The 18,779-nt window shown below is 43.0% G+C and overlaps 3 protein-coding genes across 3 annotated transcripts; 1 reads left to right on the top strand and 2 right to left on the bottom strand.

Annotated features, from left to right (window-relative positions):
• Window positions 1-2,632: 2,632 nt before the first annotated feature.
• Window positions 2,633-6,778, bottom strand: armh1 (armadillo like helical domain containing 1; the record flags this gene model as incomplete). The annotated part of the gene is made up of 11 exons (XM_080527758.1): window positions 2,633-2,661; window positions 2,782-2,863; window positions 2,996-3,073; window positions 3,362-3,491; window positions 3,645-3,717; window positions 4,007-4,123; window positions 4,268-4,352; window positions 4,498-4,694; window positions 4,868-5,034; window positions 5,124-5,192; window positions 6,573-6,778. 11 exons carry the CDS (start codon window positions 6,776-6,778, stop codon window positions 2,633-2,635), a joined length of 1,233 nt encoding a protein of 410 aa, XP_080383884.1.
• Window positions 6,779-7,817: 1,039 nt separating this feature from the next.
• On the bottom strand, window positions 7,818-10,596 carry LOC308154588 (general transcription factor II-I repeat domain-containing protein 2-like; the record flags this gene model as incomplete). Its single annotated transcript, XM_080527749.1, has 2 exons — window positions 7,818-7,846; window positions 9,096-10,596. The coding sequence occupies 2 exons, from the start codon at window positions 10,594-10,596 to the stop codon at window positions 7,818-7,820; spliced, it is 1,530 nt and encodes a 509-aa protein (XP_080383875.1).
• A 1,279-nt stretch (window positions 10,597-11,875) lies between these two features.
• dmap1 (DNA methyltransferase 1 associated protein 1) lies at window positions 11,876-16,629 on the top strand (the record flags this gene model as incomplete). The annotated part of the gene is made up of 10 exons (XM_080527731.1): window positions 11,876-11,968; window positions 12,245-12,336; window positions 12,533-12,728; window positions 12,910-13,068; window positions 13,177-13,344; window positions 13,457-13,642; window positions 13,809-13,880; window positions 14,985-15,057; window positions 15,223-15,605; window positions 15,739-16,629. The coding sequence occupies 10 exons, from the start codon at window positions 11,876-11,878 to the stop codon at window positions 15,796-15,798; spliced, it is 1,482 nt and encodes a 493-aa protein (XP_080383857.1). The 3' UTR covers window positions 15,799-16,629.
• Window positions 16,630-18,779: the final 2,150 nt, after the last annotated feature.

The following is an 18,779-nucleotide window of genomic DNA, read 5'->3' as shown; positions in this document are numbered from 1 at the left end:
CGTCCACCGCCCTAGTGCCATAAGAGCAGATAGGTGTGCCGTCCGCGCCTGCCAACTGCGGACCACGCTCCTCCTTCGCCACATCCGATCTCTCTGCCGGAATGATGCTCCACTGGGCACCTGTGTCACAAAGAAAACTGCGACCAGAGGCGGTGTCTTGTATGAAGAGCAGCCTGTTGGTGACGCCAGCGCTCAGGGCCACTACTGAGTGCCGGCCCCGCCGTTTCCCGTCGGTCCGAAGGTGCAGGGTGAGCGGCACCGTTTGGCCTTGGCGCCAAAAGTGGCGTGGTAGAAACAATGGCCCGCAGCGTTACCCTGCTGGCCAGAAGGTCTGGCGTCATCCTTCGCTCTCCTGCGACGGTCGGGTGGCGGGGCGGCCGCGGGAGCGAGCAGGTCGGGGGACCGTTGAGGCATGGCCAAGACGAACCGGTCCGCCTCCCTGGCCAGGGCGCGGGGCTCCATGATGGCGGTGTTGGCCAGCGCCATCCTAACTTGAGCTGGCAATGTGCGCATGAACAGCTCTGTGAAGAGGATCATGGGGTCTTCTGTACCGAGCAGGTTTAGCATCCTCTCCATGCGCGCAGAAGGCCTCTCGTCACCCAAGTCCGACATGGCAAATAGGCGACGCACCCTCTCCGCAGTGGACAGTTCAAATGTCTCTAGAAGCAGGGCCTTGAGGCGCTCATATTTGTTCGTCGTCGGGGGAGCAGACAAAAAACCTACCACTCGAGCTGCGGTGGAGCTGCCCAACATTGCCACAGCATGGTTGTACCGGTCGTCGTCGTCATCGATGTCACTTTTGTTAAAATGTGCCTCTACAATAGCAAACCATGCAGCAGGCGTTGAGTCCCAGAACTGTGGTAGCTTGAGAGTGGGAGTGTGCGCACCACGCGTTACCCTGACAGGGGATGGTGATGGCTGCCGCTGGTTTGAACGTCTTCCTCGCCCGGACATTTTGCAGGATTGCAATGTTCGCTCGCTGGTTTTTGTACACAATTACGTTAACAAAAATCCACGTCGGGGGTCACCAGTGTAGTGCCGGAGGAAAAAGGAAAGACGTAGGCAACGTAATGATAACTGTTTAATCAAAATAACAACTCGTACTCTCCGTACAGGACCAGGAAATCGATCACCAAAACTCTTGTGTCTAAACAGGAAGTTGCAACGTTAATAATCCTCCCCTCTGCCCCTAGTGCCAGAACTGGTTCCCTCCCACTACACAACCAACAGTAAGAGGAGAACATGAACCCATAATGTAGTCACTACAGGATCAAGGAAACGCAAACCATATGCTAATCATCTCAGAAAGGTTTGTAATTGTTCTTACCCTGATGAAATAGTATTGCCCCAGAATAATGGACTGTAGGGCCTACAGACATTTATTTTTTCCCCAGCTTGTCCTAGACCAGGGTTTAGGGGTGTCTGTACTGGACTTACATTATCATCCACAGCATATGTGACCCGGGCCACCACAGAAAGATGACCTCACCCAGAACATGGGACACCAGTCACCCACCGTCTGTACACACACACACACACACCATCCAATGAGACATTCATAAATTCACCAATGAAGGCCCAGGAGGCTTTCTTGGTCATCTGACCTCTGACATCATTCACCTGTAATTAAATTATAATACTCAAAGCGCCACAATGGGCATCTCCACAATCTCAGCAAAGAAGACAATTCAGGTGCACCAGGACTATGGTCAATTCTCAGTAGAAGTCAATCAAGTCATAAGATGCTGGGCAAGGAAATTAGAATAGATTCCTATGACTCTAAATATGGTGTAGTATGATTATTATGTAGTTAGTCTCACTAAATCACACTTGAGAGATGATATTCTGGAGTCCTAGAATAGTAGTAAGTATACTTTTAGTAAACAGTAGGATGTATGAGCTTATTCTCTTGGAATTAACATGACTCACACGACAAGTTAATTTTGGACATTCCATATGTGTCCAATTTGAGCTGTATGACCCCAGTAAAAAGGATTTCTGAAGACTTGCTATAGACTCAAACTCACCTGATCTGCATTGAAGTTGCCTAGTAGAGTGGTACCAGAGATTAATTGAAATGAGTGAAACATAATTATGTACAGTCCAGTTTATACAAATATAACAGGCATGTGTAAAATTACATGTAATTGCACCAATATGTAAATTGTAAAAATGTATATTTCAAAAATGTTATTTATTTCAGCAAAAATAAAAATATATATTGAAAATATTGTGAATATTATAGAAAATATTGTGATTCTATCACTTTCCATTCATCTTTGAAGTCTCAAAAACACCGAAAGGCGAAACTGGAAGTCACCTGCTAAAAGGTGGCTCCTAGCTTGGCTAATTGAGAGTGGATTGATTGTGCTTTGATTTTGATGAATAACTATTGTATTATACAATATAATGACATTAGTACAACTCTCTTCTGTATTCTATGCATTTATATAATCTTAATACATTTACATTTTCATAATCCAAAAAGCAAGCATTTGTATGTGAAAATACTATTGCTTACAGCTAAAATAATCGTATCACAATAGGAAATCATATCACAATACAAAAATGATTTAATTGACTGTTATGTGTAACACGAAAACAAAAAGAGCACCCTTGCACTCCTTCTGGTTCAGTCTTCCGAGATCTGATGCTCCAGAACTGAAAATAGAAGATAAAAACCTTTGAAGAACATTACAACATTACCGTACAAGCTTAAGCCAATATTTCACAAATCTGAAATCATTCTGAAAATGACAGGCAGAATGGATGATTTATTACCTTTTGATATGTCGACTTTATTTGATAGCAGACTATCTGCCTGAATTTCATCCATATGCATGTAGAGCGTCTCTGCTTTGTGCTACACATTGTAGTGAAACAACAAAAAACTATCAACAGTCATTCAGCTTTCATCCACACTCTCTTCCAATAACATCTAACATGGTAGGTAGATGCATACATAATGTTACATACTGAGTAGGTTTTATCTCACCATGAAGGCTGCAAACAGACTACTGCCCATGGCCCTGCGCACATGCTCTTCCACAACTGGGTACGTGCGGACAAAATACTAAAACAGAAACAGAGACAGAGACAAAGATAAAGATAAGTAATTGCTAGTTGGAATAAGGAAGGAGGTAGTTAATTCCATAAGTGTATATTCAGTCAGTTATTCTGAAATTACAAAAGTACAGTAATACACACCTGCATAACACCTATACTATATTGTTATGTGTATTCTGGTTCAAGTTTGTGTTTTGGTGTGTGTGTGTGTGTGTGTGTGTGTGTGTGTGTGTGTGTGTGTGTGTGTGTGTGTGTGTGTGTGTGTGTGTGCGTGCGTGCGCGACTACACGACTACCTCCAGTGCCAAGCTGGCTTGTCTCTGGGCATCAGCATGCTCCTGGTTGCCCATGGCGTACAACAAGTGATGCACCACTCTGAGAGGAAACAGCTCCTGGACAAGCTCCTGGCTCCCCTGGACAAGCAACCTTCAACATCCGGCATGCACATTCAACAGGCTCAGTGTTCCCAGAGATTGCATTTTGCTGTGCATGTTTATTGCACTTCGAATTTAAAAAGTGCCAAACAAAAGGTTGTCATTTCAGATTAACCTCTAGCATATTAACCTCTAGCATATTAACCTGATAGCGTTGGCTGCAGCAGCTTGTTGGACAAATACTGGCAGGGATTCAGTCATCTTGGTCATTTCTGTGTCTGATGGGATGTACAACAACATATCAATAACATGTTTCGAGTTACCCAGTTATTGTGGATTATCGCAAAGCACTCTAAAGCTATAAATCTATTTTAATATGCTAGGCTTTATTGTGCAATCTAGCCATAGCAGAACACCAACTTCTGAGTGATTTCAACTTGCAGGACAAGAGAGGTAACAGGGATTGTTTAATAAGTTGGTCTTAGTCCTTTAAATGAAGAATGTGCGGTGATCACTGCCTCATCACACTTTGCATTTCATTTACGGAGGAACCAGAAAGAGTAATACCTTCCAGGATCTTGTGTTTCTGCACTCCCTCCTTAGCAGGTTTCAGCAGAGCTACAAGACCACTTAGCAGGGCTGGTTTGACCTCATACTGCCTCAGATCGGTGATCAACTCAATCGCTGGTAGGGAGGGAGGGAGGGAGGGAGGGAGGGAGGGAGGGAGGGAGGGGAGAGAAGAGAGAGAGAGAATGCCAATACTGTGAATGTGAAACTAATTTGAGTTTGAATTGCCTGACTGGACAGCTTGGACATGGAATTACTTACCCTCATACTGCACTTCCAGGTGCAGAGACCTCAGCATATTCAACAGAGGTTCAACAATGCTGGGATGGGCTGCCTTCACTATTTCCTATTAGGGGTCATAATGAAATACAATTACAGTGTCTGTGTGTGTGTGTGTGTGTGTGTGTGTGTGTGTGTGTGTGTGTGTGTGTGTGGTGTGTGTGTGTGTGTGTGTATGTGTGTGTGTGTGTGTGTGTGTGTGTGTGTTATACCTGCACAATGCGTAGGGTTTGTAGGACGAGCTGCTGGGCCTTAGGAGAGGTGCAGGGCAAGAGGGCGATCAGGCCTCTGTACACCTGGTTCTGGTATTTGGGGTTTCCATGTGCAAGTGACTCCAACAAGGCCCGTGCTGTCTCTTGAGTCTCCTCAGTTTTTGATTTGGCCAGGCACTCTGCAATGGCTCTCACGCCTGCAAGACACAGGAGGTCACAGTCAATACAGTGAGAAGGCCAAACAACATTGTCTGGGATCAAATCTGGGTTTAGTCTAACATAATCTATGCAGTAGAAATTCCACAGTTTATTAAACTACAAACACTGGTACTAATAGTTCTTTTGTCGTTGTTTTTTATGAGTAGACTACCGTAGCTTTCGCAGATGAGCTCTTTGTACTTGCGTCCAGCATTTGAGACTATTTGAAGCAGACAAAGGGCCTCTGCCTTGTCCTCCTCCGTGGTCTGTTTCTGACCCAAGATCTCTAGCAAGGTTGGAACGCCTCCAACTTCCAGGAACTCAATGAGATAGCAATGACTGTGAAGAAAAATTATAACAATCGCATTTAACGAAAATGCAGGACACACAAAGAAATGCTGATGTTTACAAATAGGACCCCCACTCACTTGCTTGATGCAGAAAGGAAGACACCAATTGCTTTCAGCTGGAGACTTAAACATGTCCCAAACATATAACTGAGTACGTTGTAAGTGAAGGAATGGGCCATATGTAGGATCGTAGGATTTGTAAAAACGTATTGTCGATAAAAGTCGATAAATGTTACCATAACCATAAATGCAGCAGCGAGAGTTTTAACCAAAACAAGCAGAAGTGTTCATATAACTCCTATTTTAGAGACTCTACACTGGCTTCTGGTTAAGTTCAGAATAGATTTCAAGATCCTTCTGCTTCTTTATAAAGCTCTCTGGCACAGCAACATATCTGAAAGACCTTTTGATAGCATAATCAGCCCAATAGAGCTCCCAGGTCTTCTGACGCTTGCTTTCTCTGTGTACCACATGAGATTTGGTGAGGCTGCATTCTCATTTTATGCACCCAAATTGTGGAATGCACTGCCAGTTTACATTAAGGATGCAACCTCAGCAAATATTGTCACGGCTAAAAACTCATCTTTTTAATATTTCCTTTAAATGACTGTATTATTTTCTAAATGTATCTTTTAATGTTAGTTGTAATTGTGTATTATGTATACTTTAAATCTTATAGTAATTCTTATATTATTTAAATATTTTGTTTATCTTATGCCCCTTGGATTGTATGGTTTATTCTTGTTTTATTATGTAGTGTATATTATTGCTATTGTGTGTTCTATTAATTACTATTGTTCTATTATTGTTATGCTGTGTGGATATGTTAAAGCACTTTGAGCTGCAACGTTTGCAGGAAAAGTGCTATAGGCCTACAAATAAAGGTTATTATTAATATGAATAACCCTAACCCTAACCATGCGCATGTAGGTAGCACATCTCGGCAGAACACCGGAACCGCACGGAACCAGCTTCTGATAGTGAATTTGGAAGAGGAACTGGGTTTCGTAGCTCGGCTGAATCATTCATCGTTAACCGTTCATTAAGCGATTTTGAGCAGCAAGTCAATTAAATGTCTGAAGAAATATCCGGTGGTTCCATGCCCTACTACTAGGGTTCCACAAGTGAATTCTGGTCAAACTGTGTCCTTATTCAATTATGAATGAATGAATGGTCTTTATTGTCATTGATATAGTACAGGTACCAAACAACGAAATTTGGGAGCGGGGGCTCCCCTGGTGCTCGGAAAGAAAACTAAAAACAAGAAGGGAAAAGAGCTGGTTTACATAAATAAAGGCTATATACACTGTCCACTATACTATACTATACAAATAAACACTGCGCTGTACTCTATGCTATGCTATACCTATTCTAACATTTCCTATCTCTGAACCTTATGTACCCGAGGGTTGTCATATTGCACATAGTGTTATTGCACATTCATTTAAAGTGTCGCAGTTTGCAGGTTTGAAATGTTCACAGTTGTCTATAACTGTCTGTAACAGCAGTAGTGCAGCAAAAGGATACGTTAGCCTCATCCAGGCGGTCAGACGAGCAAGAAAAAGACTGGCAACCTGTGCAAATTCCAGTTCTAACTCAGGGCAAGTCATCCCCGAGTGTTGAGTTAGAAAAGCGTCCAGAATTTGGCTGCGAACCGTCTTGTTGCCATGATCCCACTCTTGAAGGTAACTCATCACTTTACCGATAGCCGCTTTTTCGTTACTTGTTGTCATCCTTCTTGATTTCACACCACCGAACACAGAGATCTACCCCCCTTTTAGAACGTGGTTGGATCCATTGAACACATTTGAAAAATGATATTGTCTCATTAAAGGTAATGGGGCCTTTCTGCCCAACAGTCAAGATAACATGCTAGCTATGTAAGTAAGTTGGCTAGCTTTAAATCAGTTTTGTGTACCGTTGCTAAGCAGCAGAAATGACCCCCCCCCCCCCACCCCGCATGAACCACTCACCACCAAGACGACACACACACTCTCACGTATGTGCCTGCACAAAGGAATTTACATCTTATCCTGTGTTTCATAAATCATATGTTTAGAATGTTTAATACATTTGCAATTAACCAAACACTAACAAAAAATGCATTGCATAAAATGTATTGAAAATACATCATTGTAATGAACTGCAATTTAAAAGAATGTATAAGAATGATATCCTTTCTAGATACAACATGGAAGAGACAGGACATGTATCCTGTATTGTGTGTATTTGAATTTGAATGACAAAATTGAGCCTGATTGTTTTTTTGTTTGTTTCTGTTGTAAACCTACGCTACTGTAACTGTAGTGTGTGAATGGGGATAGGACAAATAAGCTTTGCTTCCTCCTATTCCCTTTCGGACAGCTAACCATGTGGATTTTTATTATTATTATTCTTTACTTTTAAAATCATTTGTATTCCAATGTACTTGGACTGCTGTTCGAAATAAACTTGAACTAAATTGTGAATAGCTGACTGTGCCCCATCCGTGATACACAATATCTTAGTAAACATGCATTTTGGGAAGATGATATTTATATTTTAAAAACACATAACGTATAATGTATCTAACTGAATGCATTCCAGGTAATCTGTCCGACACATTGACCAATGCAAATGGGAAGAGGAGGGACCCTACTGTAATGTAAACACATTAATGTTAACGTTTGGTAATATCAAACATGATGCTCAGTGTGTACTTTCAGTAGGGTCCCTCCCAATATAGAGTGATATAGTGATCCCTCCTCCTCCATCCACTCCTCATTCATGTAGTCAGGTCTGGTAGATCCGGTAGATCCGTCCTGTAGATGATGCAAGTGAAATCCCTTGGGAAATGACAATCTTACCCTACACCCTAATCCTAAACATACCCCATCCCATGCTCCCTAACTTACATGCAACATTTAATGTAACCTAACTGTAAAGTGTGTTGGACATGTTAATTGCAATAGTGTTTTAATAAAGATTCAAACTAACATGTTTTGTGGCTTTTGTACTTATTTCCTCAACATATAATAATGTTAAAGATACTGGCAAACGTAAACCCAGACGAGGCTTTGGCCAGAGATAAGAAGAGCTACAGCAGGGGTCTCAAACTCAAATTGGCTTGGGGCCACTGCTGGAATTGTCATCTCATAGGAGGGCCACTTCAATGTTCAAGTACTACAAGAAAAGCTCAATATTTCAGAAAATTTCCTTTTTTAATTTCCAATAGGCCTACTAACATATTTTCATCATATTCCATCAAAGAACAGCATTTTATTATTGGTCATTTGTTTTAACAATCATTACTACAATCAACATAACACAATTAACACATTTAAAAAATGAACAAGTAAAACAAAATAGCAAATGAACTTGGAGAGCTTTCACCTTCCATATCACAAAGATTAGAATAGAAAAATATTAAAGTAAAATAAACAAAATTACATCACCCTCTCATGTTCTTTTAACAGTTCAACAAAAAATCTGACCGTATAGGTTTAACATATTATTAACTAACCTTAATAATAGGGTTACTAACCCTAACCCTATTATTATTTTTTCTACCTGAATTGAGAGAGAGAGAGCGACATCTTTTCCATTATATATAGGCTATATCATGAATTGTATCTATCCACTGTAGGTACATCTGGCTTTAACCATGTTCTTGTGATAGCCTTTTTGAGAACAGCAGTTTCTATACATAGTTGTTAACTGTTAGGCTAGTGCAAATCTTTTTCTATTTTTCTTTTTTTATGTATTTCTTGCCAGACATCTGGCAGCACTTCTGCTCACACAGATGAGCCACATTTGCCTTGATGGAGGTCACAGTTGAAACCCTGAGTACAGCTTCAAGATGGGCATCACTAAGCCTGGACTGGCACTGACATTTCTTCATAGTCAAGAAAAGTTTCTCACACAGATATGTGCTTCCAAAAAGGCACATTACCCGACTGAACACTTTGGACAGCTCTGGGAAGGATGGGAAGGATGGAAGTAATTCTCTCAGAAATTGTCCAGTCATGTCTGTTTTTCCCTGTGCCTCTCTGAATTTGTTTTTTAGGTCACCGTTACACTGCAAGTCAATAAGTTCCATCTGCAGCACACCCGGGACATCCTCCACATCAACTGAGAAGGGGTCTGCAAACAGCTGGAAAGTGTCACGGCGTGCCCTGAAGTCTGCGAAGCGCTGATCAAACTCCTGCCGCAGGTTTTCAATAGCACAGGTGTATTCATCACCACTGAACGCCGCGCCGTCCTCCACGAGAGACCTGCACGCTGGGAAATGACTGAGGTTTTCTGCAGAAAGCTGAGTTTTCCACAATCTCAGTTTGGTGGAGAAGGCATTCACACTTTCATAAGCTGCTGTGATGAGCTGACCAGGGCCCTGGAGCTTCAGGTTAAGGATGTTCAGCTCCTGGGTTATGTCCACTAGGAACGCCAGGTCCATCACCCATTTGGGATCATCAAATTCAGGAACCTCCATTCTGCCATCTTCCATGAATCTCTTCACCTCGGCTCTTAACTCGAAAAATCTCTTCAGGGCATTTCCCCTACTGAGCCAGCGCACCTCACTGAAGTAAAGCACATCACCATAGGCTGCTTCGATTTCTTCTAAAATGGACCGGAGCTGGCGGTGCTGCTGTAAACTCCTGGACCTGAGGTAATTGATACACGTCAGGACAACACACATGACATGTTCATATTTCAAGCATTTGCTGTACAGTGCCTGTTGGTGTATGATGCAGTGCAGAACCACCGCTGGATCTGCATTTTCCTCCTCTAACTTCCCTTGGACCAGCGCGACCAGTCCGGTGTCTTTGCCTGTCATGGACGGGGCTCCATCAGTGGTAATGCCCACTAGTCTGTCCCACGGCAAACCAGCGCGCTCGATCGCATCGCACAGCTGCTGAAAGATTTCCTTGCCTGTGGTACGGCCGTGCATCGGATACATACTGAGCAACTCTTCCGTCACTTCGAATTGGTCGTCAATGCCCCGGATGAAAATGGCTAGCTGAGCATTATCATCGGTTTTGTCTGTGCTTTCGTCGAGCGCCACAGAGTATGCAGTGAAAGCTCGAGCTTTGTCGCGTAACTGGTCATAAATGTCACTCGATAACTCGCTTATCCTCTCGGCCACTGTGTTGGGCGATAGATTGATATTGTCGAACAAGATCTTCTTTTCTGGACATAGAATATCAGCGACTTGCAACATGCACTCCTTCAGGAACTCTCCTTCGGTGAATGGTTTTCCTGCTTTGGCGATTATTTCACTCACCCTATAACTCGCTGCAATTTCCTGGAAAATACTTTTGTGAAACGGTATCCCTCTCTTCAGCTGCGTGACTCGTGTTTCCCTGTCGTCTCCCTGGTACTTCTCATACTCTTCTCTGTGTTTGGTCGAGTAATGACGCTTGAGGTTATATTCCTTGAGAACGGAGATTCTTTCCTTGCATATCAGGCAGGTAGCATTCCCGTTGAACTCCACAAAAAAATATTGCAATGTCCATCTTTCTTGAAACTGTCTGTGTTCATCGTCCACTTTCCTTTTCTTTTTGAAAAGAGACATCTTTGTTGTTCGCGGTCAAACGTAAAAGAACGACGCCAAACTTTGAAGCTGCCCGCGCCACCTCTTTGTGTTACACTTGTTTATTTTTGTGCCAAAGGAGTTCACTCAGCATCCGTTTCCGGTTGGCTGAAAAAGAAGCCAGACCTGGCTAGATTTTCAATTATGGAAAACAATAGGAGGATAAAAAAATATATATTTTTGTTTTCACTAATATCTTAACATTGTCCTTATTATAACTAAACTTGTGTATATCTAGGGGGTCTTACGACATTTTCGTTTAGTGACCCAAGTGTTACTTCTCCAGATCAGTAGGTGGCGACAAATAATCTAACTAAGCAGAAATCAACAGCCGAAGAAGAATCATTTCAGACAGGAAAGCTGTTGTTAGCAAAGAAACACAGCTAACTAGATTAGCCATCGTTTGTTTTGTTTAGTTTTTTTTTTATCAGATAACTAACTCCAATGGGGATTTACTGACAGGTAAATGTTAAGCTGCCGTGATGAAAACGTAGATATTCTATATGACCGTGCCGCTGCTGTTGTGTGTGCTTTCACAACCCAGCATCTGGGGAGTCTGGTCAATTAGCTAGCTAGGTAGCGTAGCACGCTAGCCAGTGGGAGAGAACGGGCATGTCCATTGCAACTACTAGCTAGATACTATCAGTAGTTTAATACATTAGGTTGTTACTAATCAAACCCGTAGTTAAAGTATGTTTGCTTCTAGTAAGATACCACCACCTGAACTCGTTGACTCGCGTGCCTGCTTGCCCTGCTGTAGCTAGCCCCTGTTCTAGTCTTCTACTGTCGCTGATACACATGATGACGTTAGAATTATAAGGTTCTATCTCAATTTTTGTCAAAATTGAGTTTTTTTTTTTACATAATCTGATCCATTAAGTGTTTTATTAATGCCTGTGTGGTGTTTTTTTTTTTTTTTTAATGTTGACATTTTTGAGTTAGTAATGAATAAAATACATAGGTTCCATCTCACAAAACATAATGGAATGTAATAACTTTGACGCTCAATATCTCTGAACTACCCTAAACGGAGATAGAACCTTATCATTCTAAGCTCACGAAATGATGACTATGGGAACCATAGTTGGGTTAGCACTGCAGTGCTGCTGTCATTGACTTTCTAAAGCTAGCAACACAACAACAACAACATCTATCTATTAGGTAGCGAGCACGTAAACACGCACACTAAGGTATATTGTTAACACCAGAAGAAGATAAGTAAACTGTAAACGATCTTAATAGTTGTCAAGTCAAGTTCATCATGGCTGGTGCGGATGTGAGAGATATTCTGGAGTTGGCGGGAGCGGATGATGCTGGCCCCATCAGTAAAAAGGATTTCCTCAACTCAGATAAGGTGAGAAGCTGCCAGTACAAACTCTGTATTAAGTCTATATGACTACAGCTCACTGATGCCAATTGTATCAGATCTGTATGTGGTTGACGACATGACACATTATAAAATCTGTTTTTATTTTTTATTTTGTTGGGACAGCACCCCAAATGTCTCCAGTCTGTTTACTGTGGTTCACTCACATACATCTGTACTATTACGGAGCATGATGTCAATGTCTGTTTGTAATATCTATGATATTTAATGAATGACACGATCCTCCTTATTTCCTTGTCACAGAAAAAGGTCAAGAAAACGACAGAAACGTTGACCTTTAAGAGACCGGAGGGAATGCACAGAGAGGTCTACGCTCTGCTATACTCAGATAAGAAGTAGGAAATACTTTCCTCTTTTTGCTAACTTGCCTTTCTGAATAAGGCAGACATCTTGCAATAAAATATTGAATGTTCTTTCGGCTGTAATACTTAAAAACAAGTATCCTTCTTAAAATGTTTAGTTATGAGATTTCAGTAAGATTGTACATCTGTTTTCTGCCCTGCATTAAATGATACTTGTGTGTCTCCACAGGGATGCTCCCCCTCTGCTGCCCAGTGATACCACCCAGGGCTATCGCACAGTGAAGGCCAAACTGGGATGCAAGAGGGTGCGGCCCTGGAAATGGATGCCCTTCACTAATCCCGCCCGCAGAGATGGAGCCATATTCCACCACTGGAGACGCATGGCAGAGGAGGGCAAGGATTACCCTTTTGCCCGCTTCAACAAGGTAAAGAGTCTTTTCTTTTCTCTCTACTCCATTTGTCCCTCTCTTTGTCTTTAGCTCTCTTTCTCTCTGTGCCTCTTTCGCTGCCTCCCTCTACCTTGCTGCTGGTCTCCCCTCACCCCTTTTCTCTCTCTCTCCCTCTTACTACCTGGCTCTGACAACATTCTTCTCTGTGTCTATGTAGGCAGTGCAGGTGCCAGTGTATTCAGAGCAGGAGTATCAGATGTATCTCCATGACGACGGCTGGACCAAAGCAGAGACGGACCACCTGTTTGACCTGTGCAAGCGCTTTGACCTGCGCTTCATTGTGGTCCATGATCGCTATGATCACCAGCAGTACAGAGTAAGGAGGCTATCCATGGTACACACACTTGTCAAGATTATTTATTTAGTGTCCTGTCATTACATGTTAATTAATATTTCATACACTTGCCTATATTTGTGCTCACAGAAACGTTCTGTGGAGGACCTGAAGGAACGTTACTATACTATTTGTGGCAAGTTGACTAAGGTCCGTGCAGCAACGGGGACAGAACCCAAGATCTACATATTTGATGCAGGCCACGAAAGACGCAGAAAAGAACAGCTGGAGAAACTCTTTGGCCGCACCCCTGAACAGGTTAGCAGGACTGCCCCTCTGTTGTTTTGACGGTTTTAAATGCAGCTGTAAATATTGGTGCCATATTCCAATAACATCCCTTGTCTCTGCAATTCCCCTGTTTTCCCTGCAGGTGGCAGAAGAGGAGTATCTAGTCGGCGAGCTGAGGAAGATTGAGTCGCGAAAGAAGGAGCGTGAGAAGAAGGCCCAGGACCTGCAGAAGCTCATCACCGCTGCAGACACCAACACAGAGATGAGACGCGCAGAGCGCAAAGCCACCAAAAAGAAGCTCCCACAGAAACGAGAGACAGAGAAACCAGTAAAATACACACACACACTCTCTCTCTCAACCCAATCACATGTTAGAAATGTAACCATCCTCTGAGTTCATAATTCTCTTGACGACTCCAAATGCACTGTATCACATGTTGGTTACTCTGTCTCTGTGGTCATCTCTCCAATGTCCCTCTGTCTGTCCTCCACAGACTGTCCCTGAGACGGCAGGCATCAAGTTCCCAGACTTCAAATCAGCGGGAGTCACTCTGCGCAGCCAGAGGGTAAGCATAGTTGGGAGTGGGAGTCCCTTTCTGACAGTAAGCATGAGGGCTATCAATCAGTCACATCTGTCTGCACATAGTCACTGTAGTAGCACTGTAGTCGTTTCTCAATGATCACTTGAACATAACGTAGGGCTGGGTTCAAAAAATTCTGAATCGATCTAATGAGCGATTATCGATTCATAAATCCCGAGATCGATCTTTCATGTTTTTTTGTGTGTGTTTTTTTGTGTTTTTTTGCTTGCAGCTTCAACCCGCAACGAGATCTCGTTTTGTCCTGCTCATCTCTTATCGTCATAATTTTTACATCCAAAATGCACCCAGACATCTGCCTTTAAGCCTGGTCGTTGCGTGAGATATGATAAATTCTTGTAGCGTGAGATCTGGCCACGAGATCTCGTTGCGGGGTTGAAGCTGCAAGCAGAAAAATAAAATAAATAAATGAAAGATCGATCTCTGGATTTATGAATCGATAATCGCTCATTAGATCGATTCAGAATCGGGAAATCGATTTTTTTTAACCCAGCCCTACGGCAAAAATGGAAACGACAAGACACGTATAACACAACACTCGGATACCTAGATATACATGTCACGAATCAACAGACACAGTAGATGGTTTGATATCGCCTTATGTGAATACTTCCATGAAACACCTATATAATGTTTTACCTCAGAAGGTCCAAAGGATCCATTTATTTGAGTCAAGAGTGTAGCTAGCTATGGTATTATGGCTTTTGATGTATGCTGGTAGTGGCTGGAGCATGTTTGACTAAGCTCTCATTAACAGCAACATGATTTATGTCGTTGGCGGCCCTCTAATATCTATACGACAGAGCTGAGGAAAGCTTATTCATCTCTAAGACTGATGAGGAGCTGCTGCTCTCTATGGAAAATGCATTAAGGCTAAAGGAGTGGAGTGTTCCTCAGCTAATCAGTCAGATGGACTCCAGTGGTTAAAGACATTTTGATCTGCCTCGCTGAAGTGCATTTCATACGAATTAACCGGGAGAGGTGAGGATGTTTATCGCAACATTCCTTTCCTGACACCTAACTTATATTCTCTCTCGTGTGTGTGTGTGTGCACGTGCACGTGCCTTTCAGATGAAGCTGCCGAGCTCTGTAGGCCAGAAGAAGATCAAGGCCATCGAGCAGATCCTGACAGAGCAAGTAGTGGGTGAGTGAAGAACTCATTGATACCTAACCAAAGGAATCCAAGCCAAGGACTACAATTTTACCTCTCTGTCAGTCTCTCTCACAAGACTGTATATCCTAAAGCAATTGTTCAAATATTCTTGATTTAGTCTTCTAATTTTAACCCCATCTGTGTTGGTCTGTGTAGAATTGAACCCCATGCCTACGGAGGAGATCGTGCAGATGTTCAACGAGCTGCGCAGTGACCTGGTGCTGGTGTACGAGCTGAAGCAGGCGCACGGGAACTGCGAGTATGAGCAGCAGATGCTGCGGCACCGCTACGAGGCCCTGCTGAAGGCGGGGGGAGGAGGAGGAGGAATAGGAGGAATAGGAGGAATAGGAGGAGGAGGAGGAGGAGGGATCCTACCACCCCTCCTGGGGGGAGAGACCCCAACCACCACCACCACCACCACTACCATCACCACCACCCTGGGGCCCGAGGGACAGGCCTGGCTCAGCCCTGACGACATCAAAGGAGAAGCCAAGGAGCAGATCATTGACGTGGTGGGAGCCCCTCTCACCCCCAACTCAGTAAGCCTGACTCTTGAGTCTGCAAACCTGCTTTGAAGAAAATAGCGGTGCCTATAAAATGTTGTTATTTGTGACACGGACACTGTTTTTGTGACACGGACACGGTTTTATGCATGTTTTTTTCTGTCTGCAGCGTAAACGCAGAGAGTCAGCTTCCAGCTCGTCATCCATCAAGAAGGTGAAGAAGCCGTGAAAGTGGCCGAGTCGTGGTGTTGACTGGGACTGGCACGTGGTGGAGGAGAGAGGATGAGGTGGCCACAAACACACTGACCCTGATGGAGAGATCCTCCAGAGCTGAGGGCAGGAGATGAGCTGCCATCCATTTACTGAAAACAACCAAAACCTGCTTTCCCTAAAACAACCCCCGCCCCCCCCCCCCCCCCCCAACCCACACACACACACACACACACACACACACACACACACACACACACGAACACCCCAGGACCAACCCTCTCTGTCCCCTAAAGCCATTGGACCTGACCACCACCCCGCCCCATCGTGACAAAGACAATGACTGACATTCCATTTCATTACTCCCATCTCTCCCCACACCAGCGCTCTCAGACTGAGGTGTGAGCCCAGATCAACTGTCAATCGCCAAGCAGAGCTAACTGTGCCATGTTGAAGAAGACGGGTGCGCCGACCGCCTGGCTAATTGATCTGTGGGCAGACACAGCGAGAGCGAGAGCGGGGGGCGGGGGGGTGGATCACTGGTCACTATGTTCACTGTTGTTGTTGTCTGGATTTGGATCATGCTGTTTAGTTTTGCCTGGTAGTGTGGTTTTGTTACAAAATGCCGTTTACCCCCTGACATCACATTAAAGTGTGCCACTGTATCACTCAGATGAGTTCAGTTAGGATGTCATGGCAGATTCTGCCTCCGTGTCTCAGTCTGCTGCTCTTTATGGAGAACACCATATGGATTGCGTTGTGATTTATTTTGTATAGATACAGAACGTCATCGGGCTGAGAGGGAGAGTTCATGTGTCCTTTTTTCTTGGGTCTTGAGTCAGATGTGATAAAAGTGACCTCTTCATGTTGATTCAATAAACATTGTTGTTTTTTTTGCAAACTGTCGTGTATACTTTCTCAGCTATTAGATACCTAACTATATTTATCAGTAGTCATGACATTGGGTTATTTGTCTCAGTTGAACCTAGCCAGATATTATCCTATGCAAGTCTGATGGACTGCATAGAGTGCAAGACTTTGTCATGTAGGCTATCAAAATAAAAAGACAGTTTCAAATAAAATCCTTCTTTCACTCACTCTATACAGTTTGATAGTGTGATAGATAAATAAAAAGGTGTAAAAGGGGCGCAGGGGTTAAGGCAGCCAGCTAGAGGTCTGAAGGTTGCCGGTTTGATACTTAATTTAATTTAATGTTGTTTTTTTACATTTAACTGAAGCCTTCATGCAAATCGATTTACAATATCTGTCTAAGTAAGTGAATAATCTATCCTTCAGTAATCATAAGAAAAAATAAATGGAGAATTTCCAATTCGGGCTTGTGTGAACATTGATGACACAAGCCTGATTCTCATTCGAGGAATCACTGTTCTATTTATATCTATATCTTGCCCTTATATCACTATTTGCACTTCTGGTTGAATGCTAAACTGCATTTTGTTGTATTGTACTTGTTGTATGACAATAAAGTTGAATCTAATCTAATCAACAGATCATTTTCATGCGCTGTGTGGCTGCTCTAACCCGTTAAAATGAAATGCACAAGCGCCACTGACACTGACGTCCGTGGTGTGGTCCTGGCGTAACATGTCCTATTCTTCACACAGGGCACTGTCAGCTGTCAGAACATCAAGACTATGCCTGAAGTGACCTGATCAACTATCATGCTTTCACCATCCCTGCATCTGCCTACGTTTCCCAGGTCGGTCCAATTGGTTGGCATACATAGGTTCCATTACCAGTGTTGCCACAGTTACTTTGAAAAAGTATTCTGATTACTGATTACTGATTACTCCTTTAAAAAGTAATCTAGTTACTTTACTGATTACTTGATTTGAAAAGTAACTAAGTTAGATTACTAGTTACTTTTTTAGTTACTATTGGCAGCTGCCTAGGCACCCGACCCCCCCCCCCCCACCCCTGCAACATAAAAATGAAAACTGGTTTTGCCAAAACTCACTTTATTTTAACAGTAACTTAAATTACATAATTACACTTTAAACAATAACTTAAAACAACAAAATAAAGAGTCTTTCTTTGCCTCACCCAACATAAATACTTGTTTTTAAACAATAAAATAAATATAATCTTTATTTAACACAGTAACTAGCAAGGAGTGGTTTCACAAAACCTAAAACCTACCCTGACCATTCAGATATGATCCTAATATAATCCTAATCCTAAACTGGGTGAGTCTGAGTTTATCAATGAAGAGTGAACTCAGCTGTCAAGACTGGAAGGAGGCCATGAACACGCTATGGAGGCCATGAACACGCTATGGAGGCCATGAACACGCTATGGAGGCCATGAACACGCTATGGAGGCCATGAACACACTATGAGTGAAACAGTGGAAAGGGGCGAGTAAACCAGTGGTTGTATCTCATTAACAGAAGCTTCTCAAACCTCTTGTCAGAAAGTCTGTTCCTTCTAGGCGTGAGCACCAAACCTCCCAGACTAAAGAGCCGCTCTACAGGAGCGCTAGATGGGGTTGGAGTGTTATACTTCAAGAAAATGTTCTTAATGTTTGGATACTGATTCAGAATCTGAAGCTCATGCCCTGACCTCAAGTAGTCCATGACTTCCTTTTCTGCCGAGTAGGTCTCCTCTGGCTCCGCCTCAAAAGCAAAAAAGTCCATCTCGCCTTGGTTGGCAGTCGTGGTGGGTACACTGGCAGGGCTCTGTGCTGCAGGAGCAGTTTTGCGACATTCTGCTGTGAGAAGCTCCTTTACTTGCTCCCTCCTACCTTCATCTCTCAGCCATCGGAGTTTGAATTTTGGACAACTAGCAGCTGCGAGAAGGGCATCTTTGTTGTCCAGCACACTGGCAAAACGAGTCAGTCTGGATAGCCTGAAAGATATAATTTGATATGTTTATTATTATCTAGTTGTAGCCTATAAGGTCTATTATTTATACCTTTATTTACTAATTATGTATGCAATTAGTTTGTGCAACTGACAACCTACATACTGCAGTATGGTGT

The sequence above is a fragment of the Nansenia antarctica genome (assembly GCF_963989245.1).
Source record: "Nansenia antarctica genome assembly, chromosome: 1".
Classification (NCBI taxonomy): domain Eukaryota; kingdom Metazoa; phylum Chordata; class Actinopteri; order Argentiniformes; family Microstomatidae; genus Nansenia; species Nansenia antarctica.
The sequence above is the reverse complement of the archived record's forward strand: the minus strand, read 5'-3'. Positions and strand labels throughout refer to the sequence as shown.